This window comes from Sus scrofa, chromosome 13, assembly GCF_054392235.1.
Source record: "Sus scrofa isolate SSC_HxYL_T2T_F1_AM1 chromosome 13, Sscrofa_HxYL_maternal_Yorkshire_Landrace_v2.0, whole genome shotgun sequence".
NCBI lineage: Eukaryota > Metazoa > Chordata > Mammalia > Artiodactyla > Suidae > Sus > Sus scrofa.
Window position 1 is genome coordinate 147080304 of NC_139395.1, and position 13433 is coordinate 147093736.

A 13433-nucleotide genomic window follows, 5' to 3' on the forward strand; every position below is an offset into this window, starting at 1 on the left:
TGTACTGACAACCACCCCTATCTTATTGAGACACTCCTTCCTTGTCCTGTGCTATCACGGTCTCCTGGTTTTCCAAGTCCTCTCTCATCTATGTTCTCATCAAGCCCTTCTTAACCAGCCATCTCTTAAGAGTAGGTCATTTTTAGGGCTCTGTACTGAGCTAGATTCTCTTTTTATTCCATGCTAGTAGACCTTGACCTTCACTTACATAAATCAAAATTATTAGGTTTGGGCACTTATGTTTTTCTAAAATGGCTCCACAGTTCTGAAATACCTATTAACTCCACTTGGGTCAATCCATCCACTCTTAGGGTTTCAATTATATGTTAGCAATTACATTAGCAATTATTACCTCCTTTAGTCTAGCTTTTTCCTGAGCTCCAGATGCATCCACTTAGATGTCCTATCCTCAAAAATCAACACATTTAAACCTGAATTCATCATGTTCCTCCATCCTCCAATTAGCTATATCCTAAATATACCCCAAGTATATCTATTTATCTCCAACCCTACTGCCATGACCCTAGTTTTAGATGTCATCATCTCATAACTGAATTACTGAAAGAATATCCTAAATGGCCACTTCCAACCAAGCCATTTTACCCACTAGGCACTATAGGCATTGGGGTTTTAGATGCTTTTCAAGGACCTGCAAAATTACCTGAGACCCGGGAAGGTTAAAAACTGCAAAACTGAAGTTAATAAATGTCATCATATGCAGTTATTGAAATTAGCCAATTACAAACCAATTTTTTTTTGATAATTTATATTTAATGTAGGATGAGGGTGGAATCTAATGTTCGATAAGATGTGGGGAATACCTAGAGCATGAGAAGGTCTTGCCTTTTTCCAAATCTGGGTTGGATGTCCTATCAACATATTCCATGAAATGTCAAATTTCCCAATATGTTAAATTTCTTTAAAAATACATATACTGGAACAAAGGCAACAAAAGCAAAAATAGGTAAGTCAGACTACATCAAACCAAAAAGCTTCTGTACAGCAAAAGAAACCATCCATAAAATGAAAAGGCAACCTACCAAATAGCAAAAAGTGTTTACAAATTACATATTTGATAAGGGATTAATATCTAAAATATATAAAGGATTCAGACAATTTAATAACAAAAAAAAAACCCTAAACAATACAATTAAAAAACAGGCAGAGGATCTGAAAAGACATTTTCCCGCAGAAGGCATACATATGGCTAACAGGTGGCCAAATGTCACTAATCATGAAGGGCATGCAAATCAAAACCACAATGAGATATCACCTCGTACCTGTCAGAATAGCTGTCAGCAAAAAGACAAGAGATGAGTGTCAAGGACATGGAGAAAAGGAAACCTTTGAGCACTGCTGGTTAGAATGAAACTGGTGCAGCCATCATGATAAAACAGTATGGAGATTCCTCTGTAGATAAACCTATCTACAGAACACAGACTCACGTACATGGACAGTAGACTTGTGGTTGCCAGTGGCAGAGAGGGAGGGAGTGGGACTGACTAGGAGTTGAGAGTTAACAGATGCAAACTGTGACATTTAGAATGGATAGACAATGAGGTCCTGCTGTATAACACAGAGAACTTTGTCCAACCACTTGTGATGGAACATGATGAAAGATAATTTGAGAAAGAGAGAGGATATGGATGTATGTCTGGGTCACTATGCTGTATAGGAGAAACTGACAGAATAATGTAAATCAACTACAATTTTAAAAAATTTTAATTAAAAATAGAACTACTACATGATCCAGAAATGCCACTTCTAGTTACTGATCTGAAGGAACTGAAGCCACTAACTCGAAAAGATATCTGTACCACATGTTCACTGCAGCATTATTTAGCCAAGATATGGAAGTAACTTAATCGTCCATCAGCAGATGAATGGATTTTAAAATGTGCCGTACACACATACACACACACACACACACACACACACACACACACACACACACACAGGAATATTATTCAGTCATAAAAAGGGGAAATTTTGTCTTTTGCAACAACATGGATGGAGTCTGAGGGCATTACACTAAGTCAGAAAGAGAAAGATAACTTTGGTATGATCTCATTGATATGTGGAATCCAAAGGAAAAAAAAAGAAAAAAATCCCTGATTCACAGAAAAGATTGGAGATGGTTAGAGGTGGAGGTTAGAGAGTGGGCAAAATGAGTGAGGAAGGTCAAAAGATATGAAACTTCCAGTTATAACATAGACAAATCCTGGGGATGTAATATACAGCATGGTGTCTATAGTTAATAATATATTGTATATCTGAAAGTTGCTAAGGAGTAGATCTTAAAAGTTCTCACCAGAAGAAAGAAAAAGTTATAACTATGTTAGGTGATGGATGTTAACCGGACTTACTGGGGTAATCATTTTGCAGTATATACATATACTGAATCATTATGTTGTATACCTGAAATAAATACAGGTCAATTACATCTCAACTGAAAAAAACACATATATTGGTATATAACACAGAATCAAGAAATAGAGAACATTACCTGTGCACCAAGATCCTTCATGTAGGGCCCAAGTTCACTAAATAGATCATATCCTTGATGAAAGAAGGCCAAATGTGCATACATAAAGGATAGCATCTAAAAGGAGGAAACGAAGGTTAGGATTTTAAAAGTCAGTTCTTAGATAAATATTCTAAATTTTTTTTAAAATTCTGATCCTATTTACTCTTTAAAAATGACTCTATAAGAGCCTGAAATATTAAATCTATTTAAAATTAAACTGAGAATACTTTAAAAATATTTGCAAATATAAGAATTTTATACAAAAGAAATTTCTGAGTGGATTAAAATTAACAATGTCCCAAATTACAGTTGTTTAGAATATATCCAAATGATCAAAATTCATATTGCAATAATGCAAAGAATCAAGTTTTCAATAGCTTCAACATCTCCCAAGGTACATTATAAAATATTTGTGTGTCTTTCAACCAAACACACTGGCAATACCTAAAATTACAAATAAAATATTAAAAAACTAGGAGGGGACATATGAAGCTTTCTCCCTCTTTTTTTTTTTCTTTTTAGGGCTACACCCATGGCATATGGAAGTTCCCAGGCTAAGGGTAGAATCAGAGCTGCAGCTGCCGGCCTACACCACAGCCACAGCAACAACAGATCCAAGGCACACCAGCAACCTACACCGAAGCTCACTGCAACAGTGGATCCTTAACGCAATGAGCAGGGCCAGGGAGCGAACCCACAACTTCATGAATACCAGTCGGGTTCGTTACCACTGAGCCACAACTGGAACTCCACAAAGCTTTTCAAAACAAAACAATCACAAACACTTTACAACCTGCCAGATCACTAAGCACAACACAAAGTAGGACAATTTTTTTTTCTCAAGCTACCAAAATAAAATGAGGCAAGAGATTTTTGTCAATATGGAGATTTTGCTGTATTCATTCCAAAAATCCATAACTATTGTTAATGAGTTAAGATTTTTTACTAAGTTTTTCTATATTTTATCTCTTCATGAGAGAAAAATCACTTTTATTTTTACTAGTTAAGTTTTTACATGAGAAAGAACTAAAATAATTCAATCACAACACTGAAAGAATCCTTCAAACATCCATACAATTTTATCAAGAAGAGACATCTGTTTAATTCCCTGAAATCTAAAACAGGTCGTAAGGTCCTTAATACTCAAGAATCATTCAAAAGAAATTTTTTTGGAAGAGAAAAACCAATGAAAAAAACACAATGACAGTTCACTAAAATATTATTATGGAATCAGTCAACAGCAGTTGTACAGCTTTGTGACCATGACTTTTAAAAAACCCAACAATTATTTTTTTAAAAGAGTGGGGAAACTAATAGCTACAACTACATAAAAATTTTAAATATGCCTACACATCAAAACACATAATAAGCATATTAAAAGTTAAGATAAGCTAGGAAAAAAACAAATGACGAAGGGTTAATAGTCTTAATAGACATGAGATGTTACAAATGAATATGAAAAACATGAATACACCAACAGAAAATGAGATGAAGGAAACAAAAAACAGGGGGGGAGGGGGGAGGAGATGTTCATACTCATTTCTACCAAAGAAATCCAAAATTTAACAATGAGATGATACTTCCTATCTACCAAATTACAGTTAGAGTAGAGGGAATTAACACCCAATGTTGGTAAAATGTGGGAAAACGTTCATTCTCACACACTATCCGTGAAAATTCAACAGTACATTTTAAAATATATTTTATATATTTTAAAATCTGACAATATATTTTAAAAACTTAATAAATGCTTAAATCCTTTGACTAAGTAATCTCATCTTACTCTATTCTAAAGACATAATCATATTATTCATTAGAATGACCTCATAATGTTATCCTTTATGTCAAAAACAGGGAGATTACTTAAAAACCCATCAATAAGTAATTAATATAAGGTATATTCAAAGTCAACAAACTATAACCTACAAACTACCCACCCTCCAAACTTTTTAGATTGCCTATGAGCTAACAATGATTTTTGCATTTTTTAATGGTTAAAGAAAATGAAAAGAAGACATGTAATTCATAACATGTGAAAATTATAGAAAATTCAAATTTCCATGCTCCTAAAAAAAGTTTTATTGGAACACAGTCATGCCATTCATTTACATATTGCCTATGACTGCCTTCTCATTACAATAGCACAGGCACAACACAGACCATATGGCTCACAAAACCTAACACGTACTATCCAACCCTTCAAAAAAAAGTGTGCCTACTTCTACTATTTTCATATGGTAGAATCCTACCTGCACAAAAGTCACTGTTAAATTAAAAAAAAAAATGTTTGGTGGCACATGATGATTCTGGAGTGTATTAGTGAAAAAAGAAAATTATAAAACAGTATACGGTAATGATACCTATTTTGTTTCAAAAATTAAATGTAATTTTAAAAGGTATATATACACATTCATGTACACACACAAACAGGCATGCATGCACACACACACACACACACACACACACACACAGACTACACCAAGATATTAACAATGGTTCTCTCTTGGTAGTAGCATTTATAAATATTTTCGTTCTTTCTTCATACATTTTATTTTCCCATTTTCTGCCATTAACACACATTACTCTCAATCTAGAAAGGATGTGGAGGTAAAAAGGAAGTATAATGTACTTATCTGATAAGAAATAACATAAGTATTATCAGAGAATTTAGGAAAAAGCTAGGTGGGGACAAGGATCAAAAGCAATTTCAGGAGACCCTTTGAGAAAAGAAGAAAAAAAAAACTTTAGTGAATAAAATCAGAGAGGAGAAATTATTGTTAAGGTTCTCAAAATATGAAAGAATGTAATGTCCATACCACTACCATCTTCTGCCCACTTCCTTGTTAGCTTTAAGACAAAAAAATTAAAAAATCATTGTTGCCATGATTGTGTAAAGGCTCAGGGAATAAAAGTGATCCTCACATTTCATCTTGTTTGTTTTCTAACTTCATTCCAAAAGGCTAATACATTATCAACAATCCTAAGGGAAAAACTCTGTAAAATGATACTATTTATGTGTGCCCTCAATCTCAAATACTGAAATTCTGATTTAAGGAGCTTACAGTGTATTAGAGGATGAGACACATATAAATAACTGTAACATAAAGGAGACAAAAAAGCAGCTAAGGGACACATAAGAAATACAAAAACATTAAGAAGATTAATTATGAACCTGGAATAAATAAATAAGTCAATAAATATACATATATACACACATACACACACATATAAGGTGCTATTTTAAAATACTTAAATACATACATTTAATGCCATACTAAAATATTTAAACCATCATTACAATAAATATCTTACTGATTTTAGGATTTCAGATCTCCTTTTTGATTGAAGAACATTAATCTGAGGGAAAATACACTTGATTAATCACTTAAGCATTATTCTAAAAACTAACCCAGAATGAAACATTGTAAAATTTGCTTATTCTAACACTTTAATACTTTTCCAGAAAAGTAAACAAAAACAAAAATTTTAACCTTTTTGCAAAAACAGTTAAGAAAAACATACCAACAAAATTCATTCCATTTTTCAACTCAAAGGAAAAACTGGCCATGTTTAAAACCATAAAATTGTACTGATTAAACCATTACCTTGATAAATACTTGAATTTCTTATAATTCCATCTTTTCTCCACCCTCCTTATTTAACCAGTCATTAAGATCCTTCAGGGAGGAATTCCCATCATGGCTCAGTGGTTAACGAATCCAACTAGGAACCATGAGGTTGCGAGTTCAATCCCTGGCCTTGCTCAGTGGGTTAAGGATCCAGTGTTGCGGTGAGCTGTGGTGTAGGTTGCAGGCTCAGCTCGGATCCCGCGTTGCTGTGGCCCTGGCATAGGCCGGCGGCTACAGCTCTGATTAGACCCCAGCCTGGGAACCTCCATATGCCATGGGTGTGGCCCTAGAAAAGACGGGAAAAAAAAAAAAAAAAAAAAAAAAAGACCCTTCAGGGATTCCCGTTGTGGCACAGGGGAAACGAATCTGACTAGTATCCATGTGGATTTGGGTTCAATCTCTGGCCTTGCTCAGTGGGTTGGAAATCCAGCACTACCATGATGTGGTGTACATCACAGACGTAGCTCAGATCCCACATTGCTGTGGCTGTGGTGTAGGCCGGCAGCTGCAGCTCTGATTCAACCCCTAGCCTGGGAACCTCCATATACTGTGTGTGCAGCCCTAAAAAACACACACACAAAAAAAAAGAAGATCCTTCAATACTTATCTTTAATACAAATACTTATTACTTTTCACCATTACCACCAATCTCCACATCTTTTCCTGAGTGTTGCGACAATCTATGAACCAGTCTGTTTCTACTCTGGACTCCTTACTCCATTCTTCACATAGCAACCACAGTGATCTTTTTAAACAATAAATAAGATCATATTACATCTACCTTGAAATCTCCCAACTCCCTACTACAACCTCCAAGGCCCTTTGTGATGAGGCTCCTGATTACCTCTCCAACCCAATTTTCTACTAACTTCCCCCTTTGTTTTTTTTTGTTTTTTTGTTTTTGTCTTTTCAGGGCCGCACCCACAGCATATGGAGGTTCCCAGGCTAGGGGTCTAATTGGAGCTGTAGCCACTGGCCTACACCACAGCCACAGCAATGCCAGATCCGAGCTGCGTCTGTGACCTACATACACCACAGCTCATGGCAATGCTGGATCCTTAACCCACTGAGCAAGGCCAGGGATTGAACCTGCAACCTCATGGCTCCTAGTCGGATTCGTTTCCGCTGCACCACAACGGGAACTCCAACCTTCCCTCTTCCCGCGCTCCAACCACAACCCAAAACTACTCCCACCTCAATGCCTACATTCTATATATGTTCTGTCTTCATGCCATGGTTTTTATGCCCAGATGGGCACAGGCTCTTATCTATCAAGTACCAGCTTAAATAGCACTTCTTCACAAAAGTCTAAAGTAGGCCTTTAAGGGAGTTCCCATTGTGGCTCAGTGGTAACGAACCTAACTAGGATCCATGAGGATGCTGTTTCGATCCCTGGCCTCACTCAGTGGGTTAAGGATCCCGTGTTGCTGTGGCTGTGGTGTAGGCCGGAGGCTACAGCTCCAATTTGACCCATAGCCTAGAAACTTCCATATGCCACAGGTGTCACCCAATAAATAAATAAATAAAACTTTTTTTAAAAGTAGGCCTTTAAGCACTCTTTAGTATATCAACCCTATGTATTTTCTTTGTAGTTTTCATGACTATCTTATACTTTCTTATATATTTATGTCTTTTCCCCAGCTAAAACATATGTTCCATGAGAGCAAGGTTTTGCCTTACTCCCAGTTCTACATCCCAAATTGTCTATGTTAAGTACTCAATAAGCATTTGTTAAATAAATTAATGGACTTTAAACAAATATTTTAATTAGACTAAACTATTGAAAGATCACTAAATTATGAAAGTTGCCTTTTGTACTATCTCTCCCAACTCTAGAAATTCATTTTAGAAAATCATTTTATTTTTGTCCGTTCTTACATATACACTTAATGAATAAAATGTTTACATACAAAAAGAACTATTCACTTTTTTCTAAAAACTGTCAAAAGATTATAGAATATCTGCCTTTAGAGTACGTCCTTCCCACTGAATACTCTGCCTGTTTTTTAATAGGATAATTTTATTTTATTTATTTATTTATTTATTTATTTATTTATTTTGTCTTTTTGTCTTTGTTGTTGTTGTTGTTGTTGCTATTTCTTGGGCTGCTCCCGCAGCATATGGAGGTTCCCAGGCTAGGGGTCTAATCGGAGCTGTAGCCACCTGCCTACGCCAGAGCCACAGCAACGCCAGATCCAAGCCGCGTCTGCAACCTACATCACAGCTCACGGCAACGCCGGATCGTTAACCCACTGAGCAAGGGCAGGGATCGAACCCACAACCTCATGGTTCCTAGTCGGATTCGTTAACCACTGCGCCACGACGGGAACTCCTAATAGGATAATTTTAAAGCACTGATCAGAAAATAAAAACAAATGAAGAAAAATCTAAAACTGGACAACTACATGTAAAAGAATGAAATTAGAAAAACTCTTAGAGGAAAACATAGACCAAACCCTCTGACATAAACCACAGCAATATCTTCTCTGATCCACCTCCCAGAGTAATGACAATAAAAACAAAAATAAGCAAATGGGACCTAATTAAACTTATAAGCTTCTGTACAACAAAGGAAAACCCTAAACAAAACAAAAAGACAACCCAAAGAATGGGAGAAAATACTTGCAAAGGAAAACGACTGACATGGGATTAATCTCTAAAGTTTATAAATACCTCCTACATCTCAATACCAAAAAAACAAACAACCCCATCAAAAAATGGGCAGATCTAATTCGCCAAAGAAGATATACAGATAGCCAACAGGCACATGAAAAAATGCTCAACATCACCAATTATTAGAAAAATGCAAATCAAAACCACTATGAAGTACCACCTTACGCCAGCCAGAATGGCCATCATCCATAAGTCTACAAACAATAAGTGCTGGAGAGGGTGTGGAGAAAAGGAACCCTATTACGCTGTTGGTAGAAATGTAAATTGATACAACCACTATGGAAAACAGTATGGAGATTCCTCAAAAAACTAAAAATAGAATTACCATTTGATCCAACAATCCCACTCCTGGGCATCTATCCAGAGAAAACCACAACGCAAAAAGATACATGTACTCCAAAGATACATGCAGCACTAAATACAATAGCCAAGACATGGAAACAACCCAAATGTCCACTGACAGAGGAGTGGATAAAGAGGATGTGGTACATATACACAATGGAATATTACACAGCCATAAAAAAGGAAAGAAATAATTGCATTTGCAGCAACATGGATGGACCCAGAAATTATCATGCTAAGTGACGTTAGTCAGACAGTGAAACACCAACATCATATGCTCTCACCTATATGTGGAATCTAAAAAAAGGATACAGTGGACACAGATACTGACTCACAGAATTTAAAAAACTTATGGTTTTCAAGGAGACAATTTGGGGGGCTGGACTGGGGGGGGTTGGGACAGAAATGCTATAAAGTTGGGTTGTGATGATTGCTATACAACTACAAATGTAAAAAAACTCATTGAATTAAAAAAAATAAAAATTTAAATAACTTTGCTTAATTAAGCACTAGTTTCTTCTGCATATCTGTTTCAAGGTCTATTCAGTTGTGCGGGGTTTTTTGGTTTTGGGGGATTTTTTTGCCTTTTTAGGGCTGCACCTGAGGCACACAGAGGTTCCCAACGCTAGGGGTCAAATCAGACCTGTAGCCACTGACCTACCACAGCAATGCCAGATACAGGTCGCGTCTGTGACCTACACCACAGCACACAGAAACGCCGGATCCTTAACCCACTGAGCAAGGCCAGGGATCAAACCTGCATCCTCAGGGATACTAGTCAGATTCGTTTCCACTGAACCACAACGGGAACTCCCCATTCAGTTTTAAGGAATAAATATATTAACTTTCAAATGTCCTAAAGAAAACCTTAGGAAAATGTTTAAAATGCCTGTTTAGAAGTGAAAAATAGCATATATTTGAAAAAACAAAAGTATATTCAAATATTTCTAGTAAAGCATAACAAACTATAAATTTGAATATTTATTACTTACTATTCTCCTAAATAGATACTTTCGCCATATAATAAAATAATACAACAGTTCTCATTAGAAGAATCAAATGAGCTAATAGTTATGAGAGGTAAGGTCCTAACTTGAAACTGATGAATGGACACCAAAGGAAATGGATAGTTTATAGTGTGTAAGTTGGGTAATAATGACTATTTTAGCTAATTTCACCCTCCCCAAATAAAATTTTAAATTAAGCTGTACATTCTTTCAAAAAACATTACCTATTTTCTAATCATTGGTGTAGAGGAAAGGGATATCATCTAAGTAAATAATTACAATAAGTGTTCTAACAGCAATGTGTATAACAACATTATGGCAGCACAGAAGAAGCAGAAGCAAGAATGATTCATTCCGCCTGGAGAAGTTTGAGTAACTCTGATCACAGAACAGAGAAAGAACTGCTAATGGGTGGGTAAAAGCAAGGCAAGAAAGATCAATCTTTTTATAAGAACATCTTAATACTCCAGACAAGAACTGTGTTGGGGCTGCAAAAGAGTGAGGAACAACAGATTTAAGAGGTACACAGAACTTTTCAAGGCAATTCTGACTGACAGATATAGAAGCTGAGAACAAAGCAGAATATATGACGTGATTCTCCAACTTTGAACTTCTATTATTAAGAGGGTGACACCACTCAGTTAGGTAACAGCCATAAGAAGCCATTTGAGAAGAAGACATTTCCATTTCCAACACAAAAAGAGTGAAGTACTTCTGAGGAAAACAGCTTTTTTTCACCTATATATGGCAGTAATTCAAGCAAAGGGCATAATGAAACTGTAAGAGAAATCATAAAATCAGAAAACAACAAAACCAAAGATGAAACCCTAAAAAGAGATTGAAAAGGCAGACAAAAGATAGAAACCCAAGGTGGAAGCTGAAAAGAAATAGTAGCTAAGAAACCTAAAAGTGGTCTAAGATACATGGAGACGAAAGTTATGTTTCAAGAAAGAGTATGGTCTACCATTTCAGTGGAACACAATAGTGAAGTCGGTTAAAAAGCAAAATGTATTTCATGAATAAGACCTTAACATGAGCCATTTCAGTAGAATGGGGTAGGCAAACTCAGTACTCATACTACTGCAGAAGTGCTAGAAAGGTGAGGTAGCTAAGAGACCACTCCACTCCAGAAGCCTTTCATTAATAAATGGAGTGCATTTCATTTTCAAAAATTTAACTTCCCACTTACTGACTAGAAACTTAATAGAAAAAAATCTTAAAAGTCAACTTCTTCTGCAAAACTATCTGAATAGTTTTTAAAAACTAATTTGCATATGGTTACTTCAGTATTTTTTTAAGAAATACTCTGTGACCACTGTTAAGTCAACAATCTATGGGGGATTCCCCTGTCCCAGATCATATGGCAACTTACCAAATACTGGTCTCTACTTTTCAAAAGCAGCACCTAATGCAAGTTTGAGTACACTGTTTCTAGAAAGATTTTTTCATTTGGCAATATCGTGAGCCTTCATATGTCTAAGAATCTACTCTAAAGAAACAGTCAGGGAGTTCTGGTTGTGGCGCAGCAGAAACAAATCTGACTAGTATCCATGAGGATGCGGGTTCAATCCCTGGCCTCACTCAGTAGATCAAGGATCCGGTGATGCCGTGAGCTGTGGTGTAGGTCACAGATACGGCTTGGATCTGGCGTTGCTGTAGCTGTAGCATAGGCCAGCGGCTTCAGCTGCAATTCGACCCCTAGTCTGGGAACTTCCATATTCCACACCTGTAACCCTAAAAGAAAAAAAAGAGAGAGAGAAGGAAATAACCAGAGATGAGGAAAAAGATCTGTATACAAAAACGTTATCATTTATAATCATTGAAAATGCTATTTCCACTACTGCCAGTAAAAACTGGCAACACTACATCTAATAACTGGATCTTAATTGACACAGCATCTCCACGGAAGCAAATACAGTAATTAATAATGCTTTTCACAAAACACAGAAAGGGGAAAAAATACCATGTTAAGTGAACAGGGAAAGAAATCAGAACCAAAGGTACATACATCTGCAAACATATATGTGCATACAGATGACACACAGACACATGAAAATTTTTCACAAAAGGTCATGGTTCAATCTTGAACTCAAAGAAATAGTATTACTTAGTCCCTCCAGTCCAATTGCTCAAAAGCAATGACATATTCAGTAAGCATTTTTTGAAAAAATATAATAACTATACCTGCAGTACGTAATCAAGGGCAATGTGTCGAAAACATTTTCTTGTTGCTGTCAGAATGTTTGTGGCTTCTTCAACTTCATGCTGTTTGTTTCTTTGTACTTGAGCATTTTTTACTAATGCATTTTCTTTTTCTTCACTGACTTTTTCAAACTGCTTCTTGGCATCTTTGAATTTTCTAAGATCTCTAAAATATTAACATAGTGAAACTTTCATAAAACTTTCTTAATCAAAAACTTTAGCCAAGTAACATTTAAAATTTAATTCTTATGTTCCTCTACTTATTTGATTCACTGTGCAATGACCCTCAATAGCTCTTCCAACTAACATATATATTGATTTCTAAGTACATATTATTCCTGATATAGTCAGCTGACACTTCCTTACTTAAATCTATACAATTTGAGGTAAAAAATAAATTATCAAATTAACATTACAGAAACATAAAAAGCTAAGTTAGTTATTTTTCTAAAGACAAATTCAGGGACATGAACCAATATTTAAATATTTAATATTTAATGATTTTTCAACAGTTTTATATACCATAGAGAACTTGTTTAAAATGTAAATTCCAAGGGTCTTCTCCCAAAGATTATAACTCTTCATGTCTTTGGGATAAATCCTAGAAACCTGAGGGGTTTCCTTAAGACACATCCTTGATTATATTGTTGTGGTAGCCTATAGACCACACTTTAAGAAATAATATTCATTTCTTGTTGAAGAAAATCAGTGGGCCAAAGGACACGAATATATTCTTAATAAACACACACATAATGCTCTCTAAAAGAATTATGTACCAATAAAGGGCAACTGTATCCATTTCAATAGCCTGAAAGTCTGAAACCTCAATTCATCAATGATCTTAGGTAAATACCTAACATCCCTCTGCTTTTATTTTTTCTATCAAGGCAAAATAACTTGAAGACAAAAGATTTTAAAATAATAATAATAAAGTACGCCTAGCAGAGACTTTAAACTCTTTCTAAGAAACCATAAATTTTCATGTATACAGTCTATAAGGACATTCTCAATATTAGTATATTATAAAGTAATTTATAAACAATCTGCAAGACA

The 13433-nt window shown here is 35.5% G+C and overlaps 1 protein-coding gene across 15 annotated transcripts in view; it reads right to left on the reverse strand.

Moving 5' to 3' along the window:
- ACAP2 (ArfGAP with coiled-coil, ankyrin repeat and PH domains 2) overlaps positions 1–13433 on the reverse strand; it is a 156146-nt gene that overhangs the window by 49319 nt on the left and 93394 nt on the right. For all 15 annotated transcript variants that reach the window (XM_021070084.2, XM_021070080.2, XM_084990742.1 and 12 more), the window contains 3 exons: positions 12363–12546; positions 5840–5884; positions 2507–2602 (listed from right to left, as the gene is read on the reverse strand). In XM_021070084.2, the coding sequence (XP_020925743.1) occupies positions 2507–2602; positions 5840–5884; positions 12363–12546 (325 nt within the window). The remainder of the gene's footprint in view (positions 1–2506; positions 2603–5839; positions 5885–12362; positions 12547–13433) is intronic.